The sequence below is a fragment of the Alosa pseudoharengus genome, unplaced genomic scaffold (genome assembly GCF_046254945.1).
Source record: "Alosa pseudoharengus isolate Yale_2024_CS ecotype anadromous, Long Island Sound unplaced genomic scaffold, YU_APseudo_1.1 YU_APseudo_1.1_scf_14, whole genome shotgun sequence".
NCBI classification, from domain to species: Eukaryota; Metazoa; Chordata; class Actinopteri; order Clupeiformes; family Clupeidae; genus Alosa; species Alosa pseudoharengus.
The window spans coordinates 28,624,687-28,647,786 of record NW_027468609.1 but is presented as its reverse complement, the minus strand read 5'-3'; the positions used below and the strand labels follow the sequence as shown (position 1 = coordinate 28,647,786).

Below are 23,100 nucleotides of genomic sequence, written 5' to 3'. Positions count from 1 at the left end.
GAGCACAATTTGATTTGTCATTGATTTGGCCTTGAGAGACCCTCCTACTGTGAGGCCCTGTGCCACCTCATTAATTTAATCAGTTCCATCATTTAGGGTGTGCTGTTTCATAAACCTCATTTGAGACCTTGCAATTTGATATCTTCCAATTAACCCTAATCAGATCTAGTATGAATTAGACCATTTGCTAAATTACTTTTGTAATTTAATTCTGGTGACTGTTGACAGTATCCTATATTGCTTCAGTATTAGGCTCAGCTGGGTTCTTCATTGAAACAAAATATTAACATCACAAAGACGGTATTGCATATCAAATTCATATTTCAAAATGATAAGCAATGCACATTGTCAGAAAGCTGTCAACTTCATGAACAAAATTGATTAATAAAAATGATGAACACAACAGTCCAGGGTCATGACCTTAGATTAATTGCTTTTAATTTTCAGCTGTCCTAAGCTTAAATGTTGTACTTTACATAAGAGACAACAGAGGAAAACATTTTCACAGTAATTTATTTGCTAAGAAAATGGAATTTACTACCAGCGGTAATATATGTTTAAGTGTAAGATACTCGTCAAAGTGTCCAATTCAGCTTCAATTTCTTCTGATTGACAAAAATTATCTCATATAGATACTGCAGATTCTGGTATCAAAAGACAAGAAAACTTAGAAAAAACCAAACAGCTTCCTCTGGGAGTTATCTGCCAAGCAAGTCTTGTTCTTCATCCAGTTCCCAACTAATCCATTTAAAATGTAGCTATGATATAAATATATTCTAATGAGATTTAGAAAAAAAAAAACTTGACAGCTTTAAGTCAGAGATACCTCAATGTGGTGAAAAATTATTAGATAATATTCTGGTCACCCAAAAGACAGACCTTAGACCATGCAGTACATTGCCACCACAGATCAGGTTCCTTAAAACTATAGTTTTAGGTTGTATGGCTTTTAAGCCCCAGTTCTTAAGGTATTGAGCTCCACAGGATACCCCATTTATCACTGAACCCAGGTTCCAACAGACAAAAAAACAAACATCAAATGCACATGACAATGAAGCTACAAGGCAGCAAAAACATATATCTGAGCAAATTTTACAATGCTTGTATTGCCAAGCATGGAACTTATAACATGTTTGATTGAATTTAGAATTAAAACATGTATCAGTAGATTCAGTACACTATACTGTTGATATTGATGAAATACATTGAATCTATCAATAAGATTCATCTTTTGAAAAAGAGCAACAAAATACATCAAAAAAGCAAACATATATTGATTGATCTACTGGTCAATATGTAAAACACCCACAAAAGAGATGAAATCGGTAACTATTGATTGACCTGAGTTATAGAAATTGACTGAAAATAATGATGCAAAAAAAAGAAAAAAGCCAGTAGGACATTTACAGATCAAGACCTTAACAGTGGCATCATTACACCCACATTTGGATGATTTGATCCAGCTGAGATGGGAGAAATGCATCCCTTCCTCTGTTTGGCATTATGATTTGCATGCAGTTAGGAACATGTTACATTTTCAGTCTTCTTACTTCAGTCAAACTCAATGCAGCATTACAAATATACAGTTTATTGTTCAAGATTGCATATTAAAACAAAATACTGATTTTTTTAACCAATTAACCTATAAGCTCCAAAAACAGTATACAAAATACTGATAACTACTGAAATGCATGTTTTTAAACTTAAATGTAGTATTTCCATAGAATAATCTATGACACAGTAGCATAGTGTCACACCATCACTGCCTGACAATGCTTTCCTTTAACAATGAATTAGTTGACAACAAGAGACAAAAAGACCTCACAAGGAAATGACATCCTTGTGAACACAACAGTGATTGTATCAGTAAAAGTGAATCACTCAACAGACAAGTCTCACACCATCAAAGACTTTCAAAACATCCATAGAAAACCTGGAGCATATGCTCTAATTAAATTACATAAGAAAGGAACAAACAAGACATCACATCTGAATATAATGTCTGAACAGACAACCACAGAAGAACCATGTGTACAAGGGTTTTTTTACAGTCTCTGGGTGAAGAATGACAGCAGCTCACTACTCTTCTTCCTCTGTGCAACCAAGCAGTTCCGTCCGTAGTGCAATTCGACCGTACCATGACCACGGAATAATCCTGATGAACCTGGCATAGATGGGCGGGTCTATCGCATTCTTTCTGTGTGTTTCATTGTCAAAGTTACCTTGGAAAATCTGTTGAGGACACACAGATACAAAACAACAAGTCAACAACAACAGCTGAATTTTGATGTAGCAATGTAGAATTTGACTGCAGGTAGGTCTACATCATTTCTATATTATTTAAAGTAGACAATGCCTTTCTATATTGCAAACATATTTGTTTACAGTGTGCAAATCAGTGGACGTTTAAGCAAATCTCTACATCTTCAATACACAACAAAAAAAACAGGAAAATCACAGACTCTCTCAACACACTCTCTAATCAACTCACTCTCAACACACAAACATATTATAATGTATCCATCTATACTGCCAAGTAATGTCCTGTGAGATTCCCTTGTCATCCACATGATGGTGTTTCCAGTGTGAAAGTCATTTAAAGTCAGGTGAGCTTATTGCTCTGTGCCTTATCAGAGCTGCCAGGTCTCATTATAGAGGATAGTGGACTTATATTGATGGGCCGTCTCTCATTTGAGTGAGTGTGCATGTCTCTGTATGTGTGTGTGTGTGTGTGTTTGTGTGTGTGTGTGTATGTGTGTATGTGATTTGCAAAGTTGTGTATGTTTGTGTGCTCATACAAAATAGAGTGGGCGTTTGACTTTGAGACCATCTGGGTGTGAATGTGTATGCATTTAACTGTTTGAGAATGTGTGTGAGTGTGTGTGTGCGTGGTGGTGATGGTGGTGGAGGTGGCTGTGGTAGTTGGCTTGAGTGGCAATGGTGGTGGTCGTTCGAGAGAGAATTTTGGGGGGGGGGTCATCAGGAGTGGACAAGGACACCGGGGTCACACGTTTCCCTGGGAGTCCAAGCGAAGGCGCTGACCTTCATCAGCATGCCACAGACGGACCAGCCCGCCAGCTCTCCCACAGCTGGGAGACGGAGCACACGCACGCCGCGCGGCACACTTAATAAAGAGCCCTGGGCCTAGTTAAGAGGTCACCCTGCATGGAAATGAGCCACCACAATGCAATTATATTCTTTGCCCTATCTCCACTTTCCTCTCTTCTCTTTCTCAAAAAACCCTTACCCAAGGTTGGAAGGACAAGAGAAGTTTAATTCATGTTTATTACTTATGATAGAATAATTATTAAAAATATGATTTTACTGTAGGGTAGATTTTAATTTAGATAGGGCATTAAAAAGAGGATTACTTGTCACATTCGGTACAAACTGATTTGTAAATTACTTGTTGTACATTACAATAATGTCAATTCCAACAATCCAGTATGCAAAATTCCTACATTCAAAAAATTGCAATTGCAATTTTCTTCATTTGATAGTGTGATAGGATACAAACAAATTGGAAGCACTATTGGAAGAGTGTTTCATACAAACTGTTTAACTGTGGAAAGTATAAAATGTCCTTGAGGTTTCTCTGAAATATCAATATTTTTTGTGTTCTGGTACTTTCACTTTGCAAAAGGTTACACTCACAAAGCCAGCTTTTGTTTACATTCAAGGCAAGCCAAATGCACTTTGAAATTTTCACAGCTGCCACTGACAAAGACAAACAAATAGAAAATCTGCTAAATACGAATGGAAAAGTGAGGCACTACATTTCACACAAACTGTACATCAATAACAGGACACAAAATCAGTGCAGATCCACAGAGAGGACTATTAGCTTCTAGCACTAAACAACAAGGGAGCAGAGGACTCCTTTAAAGGGGATTCATTAAAGGCACCCAGCTTATCTTTTGATTTGACAGGTCACCACCATTAACTCCCAAACATCACCTTGAAACATCTTTGGAATTCAATAGGTCGGAAACATGACAGTTCAATCAATATATAAATGTCTCTGTCTCCATGACAACGGCGCTGCTCTTTGCTAGTTAGAGTATATTATGCTCAGTCTTGAAATCCCTGGACATGTGCAGTATTAATGATGGATGATGTTTCAAACATGCAAATATATACAGAGGAGTATAATCTCATAGAAAAGATATGCTTGGTAACCTTCATGAATACTACAGTCCCATTCGCAATGAGCAGTTATACAATATAACTGAAAAATACGAAGCAGATGGTGGTATTAATGATAAACCTTTGAGATATTAATGATAAACCTTTCTGTGCCTTCTAGTCTAGAACGTGATAGAAAAATTAATAGATGCTCTAATTAAACCTGAAGCACACCTTTTTTAAAATAGCAAATAGACATGATGGTGTGTTGAGAGGGAATCTTAATGAATATTTCAATAGAGAAAAGGTGTGCCCTGCACATTCCCTTCCACACAGTTAAGAGTACAAAACAGGGTTTCTGCCCTCTGCGAAATAGCTGAAGACCACACTTTCAAGGTGTGGCCAGAAGCGCGAGGAGAAATCTCCAGTTTTCCGCAGGCACAAGTCACGCTTGACTGCTGTTTCTGGTGAAGCGTTTCTCTGATAAGCTTTTGTCACATCAGCTTATACTTGTGTGTGCAGGACTGCTGCCAGAGAAGGGGAAGAACAGAAGTGATAACTTCCTGGCAAAGGTGGAGAGAGAAAAGAGCCTGTCAAAAAAAGTGCTGACGGGCATAAATATTCTTCAAAGCAGCTGATCTCACCTCCTCGCTGGTGATGATGCGGGGAGGTGTGCTGTATTTATGGTGCGTCTAAAAATTCTGAATTTAATTCTTCACTTCATTGCACCTCTTCTCGTTTGTCCGATCGGCAGGGCACAGAGATTTGCTGCGCGATGGAAAGATTAATTTTTCCCTGTCAGACGACTAAGAGCAACACTTAACTGAAACAGTCCTATGCCTTTTAATTAGCGATGCTAAAAGTGATATGCACCCACCCAAAAGCAAGCGACGTACGCCTGATAAATGGGACAGGAGGGAGAAAGAATGGACTCATTTGAGAATGTGTTGTGAGAGCAACTGGAATACATTACCTTGTCCTTTTGTTGCGACTCATCCTGGTATACTATCCATTTCTCACCATCACTGCTGAAAGCCAACTTGTAGGAGCCAACAAACTGCACACGGCCAAAATACTTGGAACCTTGGGTGATGATGCCGGTCACTTTGGTGGGGAGCAGCATGTCCACCTGATGGAAATGGCGAAGCTTTAGACAAGGTCCATCTACTACTCCATTTACATGCATACAACTACAGTCTGAAGCGGAAGGAGGAAATCATTTATACTGCTGATTTCTTGGATGTGTTCTGCATTTATATCAACAGTGCATAAATGCAGAACACATCTAAGAAATCTTCAATTAAAGTCATGCTTCGAATAAAAAAGGATAAGTTTCAAATGACTATCATTAGACAGAGTATGTGAAGACCAGTAGCAAAAACAACAAAGACGTGTTGTTGAATGTGCCAGAGCGGAGGGAGGGGGACTGGTGATCTAAGGACATGGAGGAAATTAGGGATGAGAAAAAGCAATGTGAGGCCCCTAAGTAGATTTGCGCTTCAGTGGTTTATTTTTGTACACATGTAGATGTGTGAATAATTGTGGCTTGGGGATTGTTATTCAATTGGCTTTTCGAAGAATTTTCAGGATTGTATCCAAGTGAAACGCTTCATGTTTATGCACATTAGAGCGAGGGAATAGCAGTTACAATGACGATGATTAATGTTTAGCGGGTCTGCGATTCTAAGCAACAGGTGATGTTTTATAACAACATGCCCTGTGTTTCAAAGGGAACTGCCTCATTAGTGAAAGGCTATTAAAAGCTACTTTTGCTAGGTTTGCTTGTTGACTGAAAATGCCTCACTCACTATGCCATTTAATGGGTTCGGAAAATGGTACGTATCACTCTGCATTTCATATAATGGGCAAATGGATGGTCAGAAAGGATGCCTGCTGAGCATGTCTCCTTTGTGATAATCTTTTCTGTGATTCCACATGTGATAAAAACATCTCTATATTAGTTACTGTGTAGCTGGGCAAGGTTAAATGGACAGCTGTGGTTGCTGAGGGAAAGCTGAGGGAGCTTTACTGTATTGCTTATTTCTTCCCCCTTATAAGGACTTCTCCCTCACTGTTCTTATATTCATACCAGGGCCTTTGTTGTCTCAAGTCATTCAATTAAATTCACTGAAATCAACTGTTAGAAAGACAGGCTATGCCAATATAGTTTATTGATTACATGTTTCTACATCTATATACGAATCATTCATTATAGGACATATTGCTTACTTGTAGCCATTGTGACTGGTCATTGGCTGCAGATGCCCAGGCGTTAACCTTGCCCGGTTTGTCCAAGCGGGCCTTTCCTGGGGCCCAGGAGAACGCGTCCATGTTCAGCGTCTGAAAGCTACTGGACGAGCTGATCTGGAAATCTTGGATGTGTCCTGTCTTCATCCCCATTGGCTCAGAACATCCTTTGTCATTACAATAAGAAGACAATAGAATTGTTAAGCGCTCTCTCTATTGTCTCTTGCTGTCAAAGGGGGTCCTTGATGGAGGAGGCGTTTGTGACTGACCTGTGAGTTCGCAGCCCAGCAGCTCCATGCGAAGGGTGCAATGTCCCCTGCAGACTTGTGGGTAAATGCGGATAAATTGTGCTTCAATTGGTGGTGTGAAGGAGTTTGCGGAAGGGGTGTTATTATCCACGTTTCCTAAGAATTCCTTGGGTTTGGGGTGGGGGTGGGGGAGATGAATATGTTATGAACACATGGCTTCGTAAACCAAACTATGATGGCAACAATAATGTAGTCAACAACATAGCATTACACACATTTTGCATGACAACAACAACATGCTATAGCTATGGTAATTCAGTAAAATGTTCTACTCATCAAAACAACAACATGAAAATAAAATTCAACATCAGCAATTTTCACCTACTGAGCATGTACTATATGTCATTGACATACAAAATAGGTGATATCTCATACTTGAATAATTGGCCAAGAATTAAATGTTCCATCCTATGTCACTTCTAACTACACTGACAGTGAGGTGACAGGTCAAAAATTATCACATCTTATACATGCAAATCTCTAAATTAAGCCATTCCACGTGCACTATAATGGAGGTGAATGGACAAGAGGAGTGCTTCACTTTCCGTATCAAAACATTCCTGTACAAAATGTTCTGAGCAAGCAGGACTTCACAGAGGGAAATGCTCTTTAGAGGAATAACAATGTCCTCCTTAAGGGACACAGGAGCTCACCATGTCCTGACGCGTTCCCCTGTCAATATACATGCTCCACCTCTCCCCATCCTGACTGAAAGCCACTCTGTAGGACTTGACATACTCCGGCTTGCCCATCCTCTTGGCCCCTTGTGTTATCACACCTGTTATCCTCATCCTCCGCAGCAGATTGACCTAAACACAGATAGGAGATGACTGATAAGTGATGACTGACCGATGCAATCTGATATGAAAGTACAGGATGACCCTTAATGAGTTACAGCACGATATACGTTTTCCTGTTAATGCCAGTTAATGTAGTACATACTGTGCAGTGCATTACATAAAAACATATGTGAATCCCCATGACTAAACCTGATAACCGGCCATTAAGTCCACTTTGACATACCGCTGTACATCCCCTGTCACAAAGCCAGCTAGCCCTCAAAGCAAGCTCAGAGCAACACACCCAGGTAAACAACACTGACACTGGTGGTTTTGTGTCTATAGCTCACGGCTTTGGATAAACGCTGGCCAATTTGCTCATTACATGTGCTAAGGACATCAGTGTGCCCCCACAGTGTTCACTCTGTGTTTGCTAATCAGATTTCGCCCAAAGCAACCTTTACACCGTCCTAAACAAGGCGAAGCTTTGATGCTATTTGTGCTTAAAATAGAAACCACTGACTCATGGAGATGGTTTGCCACGTTGCAACTTTTCTGAGAAAAAAAAAAGAAACTATTATATATTGATGTTTTTGGCACATGGAACTCTAATGTCATTACAAACCTATAAAGTTGTCTTAAAATGTGACAAACTGATAGGAAAGATTTACAATCTGACTCTCATGAAGACTTATGAATGGTTAGAGAGTAGCCGGAACCACTTCAAGCCTTGTATTGTTAGTTAGATGTCTAATGACCACAATGCGTCTTTGCACTAAGCACATTCAAATATGTACTTCTACAAAAGCAGGTATGATTTTTACAAAATCATCTTTTGAAAAGAGCACCTTACCATAATTTCCCAACTATTAGCCAAGGCTTATACATTGATTTTGCAAAATTTCTTCAGCTATGAGGTTAATACACAGGGGCAGTTAATATGGCATTAATATGGTTTTGTTTCTTTTAACTTGCATGAAACACAGTCCTGCGGCTTATACACAATGCGGCTAATACACAGGATATTACTGTATTGGTCCAAGTGACCTTACCTGAATCCACGGCCAGCGGTCGTTCTCAGCAGCACTCCAGGCGTTGACTAGGCCCTTCCTGTTGAGGCGGGCAAAGTAAGGGTACCACTTCTGCATGCCAAGCACGGCTCGTTGGGTAGATGAGGCTGTTATCTGCTGGTTTGAGATGATGCCGCCCTCCATTCCCAAAGGTCCAGAGCATTCTAGGTGAGACCAACACACGCCCATGCACACACGCGCACAAATACCATACATGAGCACAGCAGGATGAGGAGTGGGGATAAAAGAAGAAAGAAAAACAGAAAAAACAAATATATACATTAATATGGATAAGGATCTTTGCTAAAATAGAAAAGAGATATACAAAGAGACTGGAATACGGGAGGGGAGGGGGGGTATCAGCATTGATACAATAAATTATCTCTGTGTACCACAGCATGGCTTGGCCTTGACTGGTGAGAGATCGTCGATTCTGCTGTCAATCGTCCCAGTCACTGATAACGTATCGGCCTCTGATTTGCAGTCTTTTGCCAACTTGCCCTCGTCCATCGTATCAGGATAACCTGACTGGTTGAGGCCTGCATCCTTGCTCTCGTCTATGAAGGATGTATCCCTGCTGCGGCTGTACAGCGACAGATCTGCATCCCTGCTTTCGTTCCTCGAAAAGGCGTCCCTGCTAGTGATCGACACGCCATCTTCACTCGAGCGCGTATCCTTCCGTTTGGTCACCTCAATGTCGTTTGTCCAGATGCCACTCAGATCGGGGTCTGTTTGCACGGCCTTTTCGTGGTCAGTCGTGGAGTTTTGGACGTCTCCATTGTCCAGGCACAGAGACGTCTGGGACTTGGAGGGGAAGAGGACCTTCAGGCTCGCTCTCAGGGAGCTTCGGCTCCCCTGCTTGGACAGCATCGCAACACCACTCCCTGGCCAGGTTGGCAACTTTAAATACCCTCCTCAGAAAAACACGTAACCGAAAGAGCATGCCTCCAATCTGGGGGCTAATTCAATTGCAAGCCTGTGGATGTGTTGCAGCTTGCACCATCCTATTTTTTCCCCCTTGCAAATTATCCCCAAGAAATGTTACTGCAGTAAAGACACGGTCTGTTATGTCTATAAGAACACATTTCTAAAATCTTTAAAGTGGAATTGGCTTTAAAGTGCACTCTATGGAAAATGTGATATATGGTGAAGACACATACCACTGGTTTAAAGGGGGAATTAAATATTTCACATAATTTAGAGGACACGGCTCAGCAATCAGATGTTCCGTACTGAACCGTGTTGATGTTTTGCATGGTTTCACCAGAAAAGCTCGCCGACTAGCTGACTGCAGCTTTTCCTGAGTCACGCAGCCAGTGAACAATGACATCTCTCTGACAGTCTCCTTTTTTTACAAAGCTTTTCTCTGCAGCATAAGTCATGTCTTTGCGATGGGAAGAAGATGAAATGGCCTTTCAAGTGATTCAGAAGGCAATAAATGGCATAAAAAGTAAGAGATCTCTGTTTGAAAGAGGTATTAAATTAGTATATTTTAGATACAGTACTTACTGTACTGACAGTTCCTGCCCATGAATTTTCCTGGGCATTCACAGGTATAGTTGGCCTCCAAATCTGTGCAGATGCCTCCATTTTTGCAAGGGTTTTTTGCACACTCATTTACATCTGCAAAAAAAGATTACCACATTTAAATATACACAAGATACACTTTATATGAACTGTACTGAAGAACTGACTTCTGGCCTCACAAAAGCACAGATGATTTTGCCGAAATTTGGCCGTTTACACTCAAACTCTCACTCCTAGAAATGATCACATCTCTGTAGTCTAGCAGAGCCACACCAGGTTGCCAATTACAGCGAAAGAGTCAAAATGAAAGCTGCAGTCGTAACAGACACGGAAACAGCAGTCTGCAAGCTCCACACAGACACATCATGACATTTTATTTTCCCCAAACCAGCCAATTAACAGCCACACTCGGCACGATTCAAAGAGAATATGGCTTCTTCTTTTCGTTCTGGTCCTCTGCAACATAGTAACTGGCAATCCCCTGCCGCTCAGCTTTTTGTTGCGTCTATATGTTTCTGTCGTCGCCCAAAACGGTGTCAGTTTGGCCTCATTTGTCTCTGTCGGAGAGAAGGAGAGAAACAGACCTGTGGCTCGGAGGGGGGTCCTCGGTAGACAGCTGTCATGTGTGATTCATGAGGATGCTTAGGGCGTGCAGAGCGGACTCTGTCCCGCAGGTCCGGCCTGGACAACTAACGCTTGACTTCAGCAGCAGGAAGGCTTTAAAGCATATCCATTCACAGCCATCGGGGCCGTTCGGAGGACCCTGCCTGGGTGTGTGGGGAAGCCACGAGCTGCAGCTCTCGGCTTAGTGAGGTTTTTGTGTGTGGTGAAAAACACCAGAGACTTGTTATGGAGGACGACTCGTGTGAGCACTCATGCAGAAATCACCAGGCTCAGTGGTGGCAAAGTTTTCTTCTCTCCACCGAGCCCACACTGTGAGCCGCTGTTGCCTAGAATCTTTCACAACAGACTCCCCCACATCCACCCCATGGGAGACCCCACGCTGTGACATGCCACTGGAGGGCAACAGAAGCTGCCATGGCAGGACGATAACACAGATTCATGTGCTGGACTCAGCTTTTCTTCAGCAATGCAAGCATCAACTGCCCAAAAGCATGGGCATGTATGGATATTGTTTTAGAACCCCTTCATATATCATGATTAAATACATGAAATGATGTTCAATTAGAAATGAACTGCTCAGATAGTTTAATATCAGATAATGGCACATAAAACATGTTTTGAGTCCTACATAAAGAGTAGTAAAAGACTAAAACAAAACGTTAATATGAGTAAAGTAATGGATGTGGAAAAGTGATACCTTAATGTATTTTGTAACAATCCCACTGGCATTGACAATGTGCCAATATGCTACCGTTACATCAGATATTTGAGGTAGCATTCTTATTGGCATCTTTGCGGTAAGACCAAAGTCTGAGTAATGGATTGACTAATGGACATCTCAATGGATTAATCAAAGGCTTTGCCAGACAGAATATTAGTCCTTGTGTGTGGTGGTTTTATTCATCACTATCCCACTAAAGTTCAATATTTCACACCCTCAAGGCTTAGTCAAATTAAATTTGTTATTCCAAAAAACATTCATCAAACTGTGATCGGTGTGAATATACCTACATACAGGTCTACCAGCTGTATCCAAGCAACAGGATTTAGCGACTCTGGAGAGATATCAATGTGGAATGCAATGCAACAAGTCCTTTTTCTCTAGTAAATATTTGCCAGCTGCATAAGTAGCTACGGATCCAGCTAACCAAATAGAGCTGGAGAATAATACGCCCTGTAGTCCCTTATTTATTGATAACAGCACTGAAAACCAAATGTTTGTCAGTCACTGAGCATATTTCTGCAATGCTCGCATACTCAATAGCTGACATTTTCACAAGGTTTTTTACATTGAAAAAACAATATCTTCCTTGCACAGTACTCAATGATATTACATATTTAGAAAGACATATTAAGAAATGTGATATTTACAGAGATTAGAAGTACATTTAAACATTTCTTTTTCTTTTCTTTGTTTATAGCTTCTTCATTCTTCCGCTAGAACAAAAAGGAAAGAAAAACACAATGACACAAAAACCTGTTGTGTTGAGTAGGCGGCTGGTTACTGCTCTCATTACCAAAAAGGTCAGGTGCAGAACAGCTATGCCTGACTGTCTGAAACTGATTACCTTCTGGAGGTCGGTCTCTGCTACAGCCTTACAAGGCTCATCTGAGCCGTGCAAACATAATTGCGTTACTCCATGGAGGAAGAACCACACATTTCCATGAAACCCCCCTCCGGAGCGCTCTCCAGGAAACATCTACCTGGCTGCGGGCGTATGATTCACGTATGTATTACCTTCCCTGATGGATGGCGAGCGAGATAATCATAGCCACATGTCAGGAGAGATATAGACACAACATCTCTCTCTTTTTGCTGCCGTTGTATACGCCAGCCTGTAATGCAATAGAAGCCATGCCACCAGGAGCTCTCCGAGCGAAGCCATTAAGATGGCTCCACGACCTCCATCCACAGCCATGGGTATGTAGTTGCAGAGATGAATGACTTCAGTGTTTGCCCTGCACAGCGGGACCCGCTGTATGGAGCGCAGCTCATCATAATGGCTAATCCACCAGACAGAGGTTCCCTAGGCCATCAGGCTGTAGGGAGAGGATCTTCATCAGGCCGGTATCGCTTGCCGTGAATCGGGATGAAACAACTCAATTAAAGCGTCACTCCTGGCCTCGATTCACTGTGTTTCTGCTAGCTGCTGTTCAATCTGTTACACAGTTGGCCTCGGAGGACTTTGCTTTAGCGATTGTGGCATCTTTGCATGAAATATAGACCATGGCAAGCAGCAGGCAGAGGGAACGAAGAAAATTAAGGTCACCGATGCAAGTGTTAACCGTGGGCCTCATTGGAGCTCTGGATAGAAGTGGCATACTTTCCTTGACGGGGAGATGCATGCATAATGCATACCATGTGAGATATGTCTCTATTCTGGAGGAAGGGAGCAATAAAAGGCCTCTTGGAAAGGCAACCCCAGAAGAGTACTCAGTTCTCCAGTATGTTAACAACCCTAGAATCCTAGTCCTAGAATCATGCTTATTATTTTTTGCATGCTTGATAGGATAACACTGAACCTGATTGAAGAACCTTGATTTTCCAGAAACAAGTCCTTTTTTTGAGCCAAAAGCAAGTCATGTGGGAGCTGGTCTTATCTAGGAATCATCCAAGATGTTTGTGCTGCTATCACATGAAGTGGACTGAAGACTTTCATCATTTTGTCTTTGACTACAGAGGGATGATGGACTGTGAACAACTGATTTTATCCTCATTAGTTTGTTAGCACTGAGAACATAGGGCAGGATCAAAAGAAGAGCAAGAACTAACAGCATAAATGATTAAACAACAGCAGTTGAATACCAGAAAAATATAAATGCAAAAATAGAACCAACACAAAGGTAACACAGAGGAGATACATGTATTCTTAGTCCAGATATTCATAAGACTTACTGTGTTGACAGTGGAGTCCATTGAAGCCAGGTGGACATTTGCACAGATATCCACCAAAGGAGTCTCCCCTTTGCTTTTCATTGGTCTCACAAACTCCTCCACTGTGACAAGGGTTTGGATGGCAAGATCCTACACAGGAGAAAGAAATGTTCAATCACATCACTGAATTCTAGTGTACACAAGCTGCACACTGAAGGTTTAACACACTGAGAGAAATATCTGCTGAAATGAAGTAAGCTACTGAGCAAGGCTGAATCAGTTTCACAGGAGTGATTAATGGTGAACTGCCAGACCGCCTTGGACTCTGCCATTATTCTTCAAACAAATGAGGCCTAGGATTTAGGAAATCCTGCCCGTTAGGGGAAGAATTACTGTTACGGCCAGTTAATGAGTATTCGTGCATTTATTTACCCAAATAAATACTCTGTGAGAGATAAGGAAAGAAAAATCCTGTGAAAGAAACAATAGCTAACTCTTTGGGAAAGAGCCTCACAATTAGGAACAATTACAATGACCACATCAAAGCACAGTATACAAAGAGGTCAGTGTGGGTCATTGGCATTAATCATTTTCTTTGTGAAGCTTTACAGTACTTAAGGGGCACCAACAGCCATGACACTAATGAGTCTTCTTAACTTCAGTGCACATATGCGATATAGCACACTGCCTTTGGTCAACACAACTGTCAGCTAGCTTCTATTTTCAGCTAACCCTTTAGCTATTGCCTTTCATAGTACAGTCTAAAGAAAAGCACAGGACAGACGGTTTCTGCACTTCAGGAATGTTGTTTCCCTGCTGTATAGTCTGCCTGTGCCTTTGACTGCCCTAGCACAGACTGCTCTTACAGAAACCTTCAGGTATACTGCATGATTCAATATGAAGACTGAGCAGAGCAGCATATGAATCAAACCATCCAACTCACAATTGTATCAGATGCATATAGCAGGGGTGGTAAAGTAATTTACTCAGAACTGATGTGCTGTCGATCATAACTCATGTTCATAGGTTATGAAGTTGTCAGTTGTATTGTTAATGCTGTTTTGAGTATTAAAATGCCCAGAGCAAAACCATGTATCAAAATCACAGTTATGCTCTGTGTGGAGACATTTGCAAACAGAACTGAAATGAGGAAAAAATGTGCTGGGAATGAAATGGATGGTAAACACACCTCCTCCAGTTGGTTCCTCCCAATCTGAAGCTGCGAGGAAGAGAATGAGACCTAGCTGTTAAAGACCGTTAAACACAAGCATCTGACTTACAATCTCTATACTCATGTGTTTCTATTTATATCATTACAGTTCAGACACATTAACGCATCAAATTCATGTATGCATAAACATGCATTTGTATTCTCTGGATGTAATGTGAAGATAATGGTGCTGCCACGATTAGTCGACTTAGTCAACGTAATCGACCATGAAAATTAGTCGACGGCAATTTTTTTAGTCAACGTGTCATTATAATTTTGACCGCCTATTTATTTTTGGTTTCCCATCTCAAATGGCTCACTGTAATGTTATTAACTCTTGAGAAGTACAATGACTATCTTGGGATGCTAAACAGGCAACTTACTTGGCAGTCATGTTTTAAAGCCCGCCATGCACGCAAGTGTAAACGCGAGCTGCATATAGCATGCCTGCCTGTTTTCAGAGCGATTCAGGCAGAGCTAAGTGGGGGCAGCTAAGCTAAGCGTAGTAGGCTAGTAGGCTCTGACTAATATTGTATTGTGGAAATTGCAATTAATGAAATGAAGAGAGTGTCTCACGTTGACAACGAAACAACATTCACAGAACAAGTAGCACAAGCATATATGTAGGTGTAAGGTGTATAAGTAAGGAGATACATGTCAATAACACAGCATGGTGAATTATGTCCATAGTGTCCACTACAGTGTCCACAAAACTTTACTAAAACTATACTATAGCCTAATGTGTCAACTACAGTGTACTATAGCACTATAGCCTAATATGTCCACTACAGTATACTATAGCCCAGTGTTTTTCAACCTTTTTTGTGCCACGGCACACTTTTGACACTTAAAATGTCCCACGGCACACTAACATCCTGTGTGAAGAAAAAATAAACATACCATAGCCTAAAATTTCAAATAATACACAGATATGGCCTTATTATGGCTTCTATGCAAGACCTGCTCAATAAAACAAGCACCTTCTGTGTCATTTGTAGGTGACTATCTAATTTAATTGTTGTTATGAACTGGATATGTGATGAATCTGTGAATACTGGATATGGGGGCCCCATTGTACAATGCCTGCATACCACAAATAGTGCAATCATACAATCAATGAGAGCATGTGGTTATAAATTCTTTGATGCAACAGTTGCTTTTCTGGACCAGTGAGTGACATTTGGGTAATTTTCTGCGGCACACCTGATGATCTCTCACGGCACACTAGTGTGCCCCGGCACAGTGGTTGAAAAACACTGCTATAGCCTAATGTGTCCACTACAGTGTACTATACCCTATTGTGTCCACTACAGTATACTATAGCCTAATGGAAATGCAGATACTTACACTTAGATTGCTAATACATAATGATTTTGAACAGTTGTACTTAAGAAGTACTTAATGAGCTTCTAATAAAAGTAGGCTGGTATATGTTTTATGGCTTGGCCCTTCAGTTGAGTTCAAGATAAAATGGAAAATGGCACAACGAAATAAAAACCTTTTTTTTTTTTAATTAGTCGTTTAGGTTAGTCGACTAATCTAAAAAATTAGTCGTAAGAAAATTAGTCGTTAGTGGCAGCACAAGAAGATAACTCCTGTAGCATTGTATGATTATTTGTATGGTACAGACCACAACAATAAAACAAACATAACCAGGAAGTTCAAGGAAATGACCAAGCCAAACATGTTGCTGCAACTGGCTTTAACAACCCTGTGTTTAATCTTGGCAATAGCTCACACAGTAAACACCTCCGCCTGTCAAGCTGTCTGTATAGGTGGTGAGCTCATACTCACATGTCAAACCGAGCTCGTCTGACAGCGAACTGAAACAGTCTTCCCCATTTTCACACAGAGCAGGCTCACACACATTCCCTGCTGAAGAGGACAGGAGGGGAGAATGAATCTGCTTATCACAAAGGGGACACTTGCCACACCACAGCCCCTGAAGCAAACAAATGAAAGATGCCGTACTGCTCATTAAATCACCTGCAGCCGAGATTAAGTCATTCACCATGAAACATGGCCTGGATTTTGCAAGATATGTTACCAAAGTCATCTTATAAATCCAACATACAGTATATGTGTGATGTGTTCTTTGTTTTACCTTTTTGCTTGTGAAGAAACTAGAGACTGTGCTCTAAATCAGTTTCAGACTTGTCTGCATGTCCTTATGTGCTTCTATCTTCTCCAGGGTTTACATCTCTATCTATGCGGGGTAACATTTCCAGATTTGTTTCCCTGTAGAACCACTGGCCTCCTCGTGCAGCCAAACACCCGCTGAGGGACTGCGCTCACACTACAAAGCTGATGCGCCTCAGAACTTAAAAGACCTCTATCCTCTCATTGCACTGTTTTGAAATCCTTAAAAGATCTGTGAGTGTCGAGGTCATGCAAAAAATGTGCTCCCTTTTGGGAGCGCAGGATAGGAACCGGCAAAGAAGATGTTTTCTTTTTAGCAAGACGAAGGTAAAAAAAGTCCACTGCGACCCAAGGGAGGTGGAACTCAATGCACATTTGCATGTCACAAAGACTCCTTGGAGTCCATGAGTTAAAGCTCCTTGCCACCCGCGTTGAGCTGAGTTTGTGTTATCATGTGGAGGATAGTCACTCTCTCACTGAAATACTCCCTGTTGCCAAAGACATGCACGAGAATTACTTGGAATGCATCAACATTACTAATGATGAAGGCGTCTGCATTCAATTATTGAATCAAACTGTTTTGGACTAAAAACGGCCTACGTGGCAGCCTGATTTCACTTCAGTCAGATAGATAAAAAAGTAAAAAGGTGCCTTCCTGTGTGGAAAAACTTTAGTTTGAGTCATCTTCAGAGGTGTGACGGTAGGGGTATCTTGAGGTAAAATGGCTAAAGAGACTCCTTTGAGCCACTCTGTTTTTTTTTTTAGATGCCACAGAAGGTAAAAATGTAATAATGCTTGAACTGAATTACCGTGCACACATGGGACTGTGGCCAATCTTTTCACTTTTAATCTCCTTCCAGAGGTGCTTAATCCCAATATTTAATTACATATTATACTGTATCAAAAAAGTTGGGACATTGTTTGAAGTGTGAATAAATACACAAGGTGATCATCTACAAATCTCATAAACCTATATATAATTGCAAAAAGGACATATACAATATATTGAATGTTGAAACTGACCAATTTGATTATTTCATGGAAAATATTTGCTCATTTTGAATTTGATGCCAGCAACACATCTCAATAAAGATGGGATGGGACCAACAAAAGGCTGGAAATGTTGTGTAATGCAAAATAAAAAACAAGGAGGAGCATTTCACAGCTAATTAGGTTAACTGTCTCCATGATTGGGTGTAAAAAGAGCATCACTGAGTGGCAGTCTCCCAGATGTAAAGATGCTGAGGTATTCATCACTTCTGTGACTTCTGTGACAATTCTGTGTGGGCAAATAATGCATCAGTACAACAATAATGCTCCTCAATGTGAAATAGCGAAGAATTGGGAGATTTCATCATCTATAGTACATAATATCATTAGAACATTTAGAGAAATCTTTGTAAAGAAAGGACAGGGCTGAAAAACAATACTGGATGGTTTGGGGTCTCAGATGGTACTGTATTAAAAACAGACCTGTTTCTGTAAAGAAAAGCATTGTATGGGCTCAGGCTCTAATGGCTCTGATAACCATTGTTGACAACACACCACAGTTTGATCCTCCTTCCACATGTACAAGCTACAGTAAACCTCTACCATGCAAAGATGAAATCATAAAGAAATGCCTCCGTCTTATCTGGGCCTGAGCTCATTTAAGATGGACTGAGGCAAAATGAAGAACTGCACTCAAAATGTACCATTCTTTTTGGAAATCACTCTGCATCCTCTGGGCTAAAGAGAAGAGGAATCATCCAACTTGCTTTTAGTGCACAGTTCAAAAGTGAGCAACCATGATGTTATGGGGGTGCATTAGTGCCTAGTGCATAATGGTCAGCTTGCACATCTGGAAAGGCACAATTAATGCTGAATGATGTATAGGTTTTGAGCTACATATGCTGCTATCCAGACAACGACATTTTCAGAGAAGACCTTGAAACCAATCTGCATTCTACATATATTACAACAGTATGGGTCCATACAAGCAGCCTGGAAAAATCCAAACTCATTTACGAAGTGAACAGAGTCTGGTGACTCATGATTGGGATTTGTTTCCAACACTTGCATTGCGATGGGCACTAACTTTGAAATCGCTGGTCCAGCCTTACCAATCACATTGATCCATTTTTTGATGTTTACAGGTGTTGCTGCTTCCGTTTATCACAATAAGTTTCGGTTTCGTCTGCCCGTCTCGTCGTTGACTGGCCTGACATGTTTCTTGTCTAAGAGAAACGGTTATGATGGTGTTCCAGACTAGATCTCCCTGAAGGAAGATCTGAGGCCAGGCTACCATACAAGAGTCCAGGTGCTAAAATGGCCTATCTACAGTCCCGATCAGTCACATTGAGTGCATCATGGAATGAAAAAGTGAAGAAACCTGACTGTCAAGCAGCTGAAGTCGAATATCTTCTGAGTTCCCATTTCACTGTTGTTAAAGGTGCAGTCAGTGACTGTGCATGATGTTATGTTTGTTTAAGTTTCTATGGTGGGAAATAAGGCCCTTATCCCAACTCTTTTGAGAAGTGTTGCTGGCATCAAATTCAAAATGAACATATATCTTCTTAAAAACAATAACATTTGTATTCCATCAATTGATATGTTGTCTTTGCACTATTCTCAATTAAATACAGGGTTTACATCATTCTGTTTTTATTCACATTTTACACAACATCCATTTCTTGGGGTTGTGTATCAAAACATGCAGCAATGCGCAGATCTGGTTGAACATAATCTAACGTAATCTACTTTTGCACAATGCAAACACTCCTTGTGTTAAACGTAGGCTACACAGTGTACACAGTGAACGGCATGAGAGTGCACTGACGGAAGTTAGGCCTATGCAGGTTGAAACAGCATGTTTGTTGTCATCTAGTTTCAAGCTAAAAGCAATGCATGATAGCAGACAGTGACCTCTCTTGCCACAAACACCTCAGCAATAAAACAATGAAACAGGTTCAGATATAGTGAATGCCGAATTCCCATCTCAGCTTTTTCAACATTGGCATTACATTTAGGCTACTCAAATTCCTCATAGCGTACTGTTAGGCATTTTTAGCCTGCAGCCTACACAATGCTCCTGGCACTTGGATTTTAAACAGTAGCCTAACATTAACCTACGGCGGCGTTATCTAACGCGTCTTAAATGTTGAAGGCTCGTGTGTAAACCTAATCAATAGCCTAGATCGAAAGTTCAAAGGACGAATGCCCTCTCAAATTAGACATGTCCCTCCCTGGCGAAAGAGTGTTGAGGACAGTATTCACTGGCAAAGTAGCCTAGTCTCACCCTTCAGTGCTTTAACACTCACAAAATAAACTGAGACAAACTCAGTTAAGAATAGTCTTGGCAACACTCCCTAAAATCAAGAATATATATATAGCCTACTCTGCGGCGGTGTAGGCTACGCTACCACTACACGCCGCGCAGCTGTGGCCAATTTCTCGGATGCGATTTCCCGGTGGTGCTGAGGCTGAGTTTGACCTCAACTCAGACAAAGAAATGTTGATGAACTCTTCGAACAAAGAAATGTGGTCTTCCAGTCTCAAACATGCAAACAATCAATGCTGAGACCAAAAAAGGCTCACCTTTACTTACGCCATAGCTTTCATTTCTGTCTAGTAACACTCTCGTTAATAGTTAATGAAGGATGGACAGAGGAACAACATAAGGCGCCAAATAGGCTAATGCTGAAAATATGCAGACTAGCTTCCCTTTTTTCCAACGACATGCAGATAGGCTACGTCGTCTTCATTTTAAGAGGCGCATAAAGTGTCAGAACTTAGAAGCTACCACGTGTGTTTTTGTTTAATTGTTTTAAGAACATTGCAATGGACTTCTGAAAGTCTGAGTAGCCTACATGTGGATTGGATTGAGAAGCAGGTTAAGGTAAAAGCACTTATATATATCACCGGCTAAGCTAAATAGGCTATATAACATCTCAAAAATGTTCACAATACACTCACCATTTTTCGGATGTGGGACAATCTTGCCAATGCAAAGAAACACTAAAAATAAAGGTAACAAGTCGCACACACTTCGCCATATCATTTTCATCATAGACTAATAAATCCCCCTAACGATACGATTTCGTCACTCGGATGATGTTCCTAGAAGTTTTCCGTCGCTTGCAGGTGCAGTATCCTAGGATGTTATAGAGGAGATGCTGCTAGATCCGCCTCTCATCTTACTGCAGTGTGGTTGGTGCACAGGACAGAGGACACGCGTCTTTGGATTGTTCTAAATCAGATGCGCGGACCAAAGCAGGCTATGGCAAATCAAAAGTGCATCCGACCAAGCCGGCAAGATGAGGCTAAACACAGTCGTTTTTTAATCATTCACTATCATCATTAAGCCTATAATGGTTATAACATCATCATACTGTACACCACTCTGGACAAAGCTTTTTCAAAGCAAGTTGTGTTATTTTCAACACATTGTATAACCAATTTTTTTTTTTAAACTGTGTTGTCCATATCTGGACACAGAGATGTGTTAAAACAACTCGAATGGTGTTGTTTTCAGCACATTCGGTTTAAGAGTGTATTGTGACAACCTTTTCAAACAGTTCACAGGAAATACCTGATCCATGTATCGTTTGGCAATTTGTATGTTGTGCTGCATGTTGGCTCATTTGTTTTCAGTCCAACAGGCCTACAAGGTGAAGACATTGTAAAGGCTTCTGCTACATTGCAGGTCAGTGTGTTTCATTAGGCTTGGTGTGTTCACAGTTGTAGGGTACCATATGCAAGTGAGTTCATGTGTTGCAAAATGTCTAAATGCCGCTTTCACATAGGTCAGAAGTGCCAGTTGATCTTTGTGTCTGCTCATTAACTCCAGATTGATGTGAAATTACAATGTTGACTTTATTGACTCTTTGTTTTAGAAGGGTCCATGTATTACCCTGATCGGCACGCAAATATTGAACTGTCTCTACATGTCCATACTGAAGAAGATAGGGCAGTCCAATTTACTGGTTATCACAGTAATTGAGCCAAGGCCAGCTATGCATGTGCCTCTGACAGATTGGTGACCTGGCTGATGGTGCCGGGGGGGAGAAAGGATAAGACTTCCTGTTTACTAATGAGAACAGAATATAAGACTTGCTAATTTTGAATGCTGGGCTCCTCATTCAGTCAGTCAGGCCTAAAGAAAACACTGTGGAAATCGGACACCCTTTTTCTCTCCGTCTCTCTGTTGTCTTTCTGTTTGTCTGTCTGACTGACTTTGTGAGTCTTTTTTGATGTGTATCAGTTTGAGAATATGCAGTGAAAACAAAAATGACATTGTATATTCAGCTGTGACAACCTGAAAGTGTGGGTCAATGACAGATGCTGTCCATGTGCCAAAAATATATATGTTTATGATGTGTTCATGCAATTTCCTCAGAATTAGCTTCACTGTTTCACTAATATCTAATACTAATACACTAATATCACTTGTTAAACTAAGTCAGCATTCATTAAAAAAGACACCACTTCTCTACTCATCCAAAGTGAGAATCCAAATAAAGGCAAATAGACCAAAAATATACTTAAAAAAAGAATTACGGCAAACAACTCATGCAGCCTCCATCTTGTTTTGCTCTAAATCCCCACTCCAAGAGCTCTGAAAACACTGAATACACACAGAAAGACATGTTGGCCTGACTTGTCAGGTTAGGAGGTAGAAGATAATAGAGAGGTATCCTCACAGTCCGACTGGAAAATAGGTTAATAAGAATCAGAGGACAGAATTCCCTCTGCTTATTCCCTTGAAGTGATTAGGTTGAAGTACTGTTCTCACACAGCATATTTCATTAGGAGAAACACCTGAAATAAGAGGGTGATGAGATTGTTTTTTTGGTCATATTAGGCCTCATATTTTGTTGTTTACTAGTAGCCTTTGGCCTGTTACCTAAAACCTGCAGCTGTGTTAAGGGCAATTCCATGAAAAATTAAATTTTTTGTAACATCCATAACGCCAATAAAATGTGATATGGTATGATGTGAATGATTACATGAACTTTGAGCATTTGCTATTTTTGGCTGAAGAATGTACATGAGAAAAAATGCACAAAAAATTAATATCATTCACATCATACAAATGCCAAGGCATTTCACTGGCGTTGTGGATGTGACAAAAAGTAAATTTTCCGTGGAATTGCCCTTAATCTCTATTTCCATTCCTATGCTATTTCCTGATGTGCTAATTCAGTACATTGTTTGG

At 40.7% G+C, this 23,100-nt stretch overlaps 1 protein-coding gene across 1 annotated transcript; it reads right to left on the bottom strand.

Annotated features, from left to right (window-relative positions):
• Window positions 1-2,079: 2,079 nt before the first annotated feature.
• edil3b (EGF-like repeats and discoidin I-like domains 3b) lies at window positions 2,080-20,943 on the bottom strand. The gene is made up of 11 exons (XM_076283419.1): window positions 20,859-20,943; window positions 16,560-16,640; window positions 14,745-14,774; window positions 13,577-13,705; window positions 10,039-10,152; window positions 8,512-8,693; window positions 7,334-7,489; window positions 6,642-6,786; window positions 6,355-6,539; window positions 5,099-5,254; window positions 2,080-2,232 (listed from the first exon to the last, which is right to left on the bottom strand). The coding sequence occupies exons 1-11, from the start codon at window positions 20,941-20,943 to the stop codon at window positions 2,080-2,082; spliced, it is 1,416 nt and encodes a 471-aa protein (XP_076139534.1).
• Between the last annotated feature and the right edge of the window lie 2,157 nt (window positions 20,944-23,100).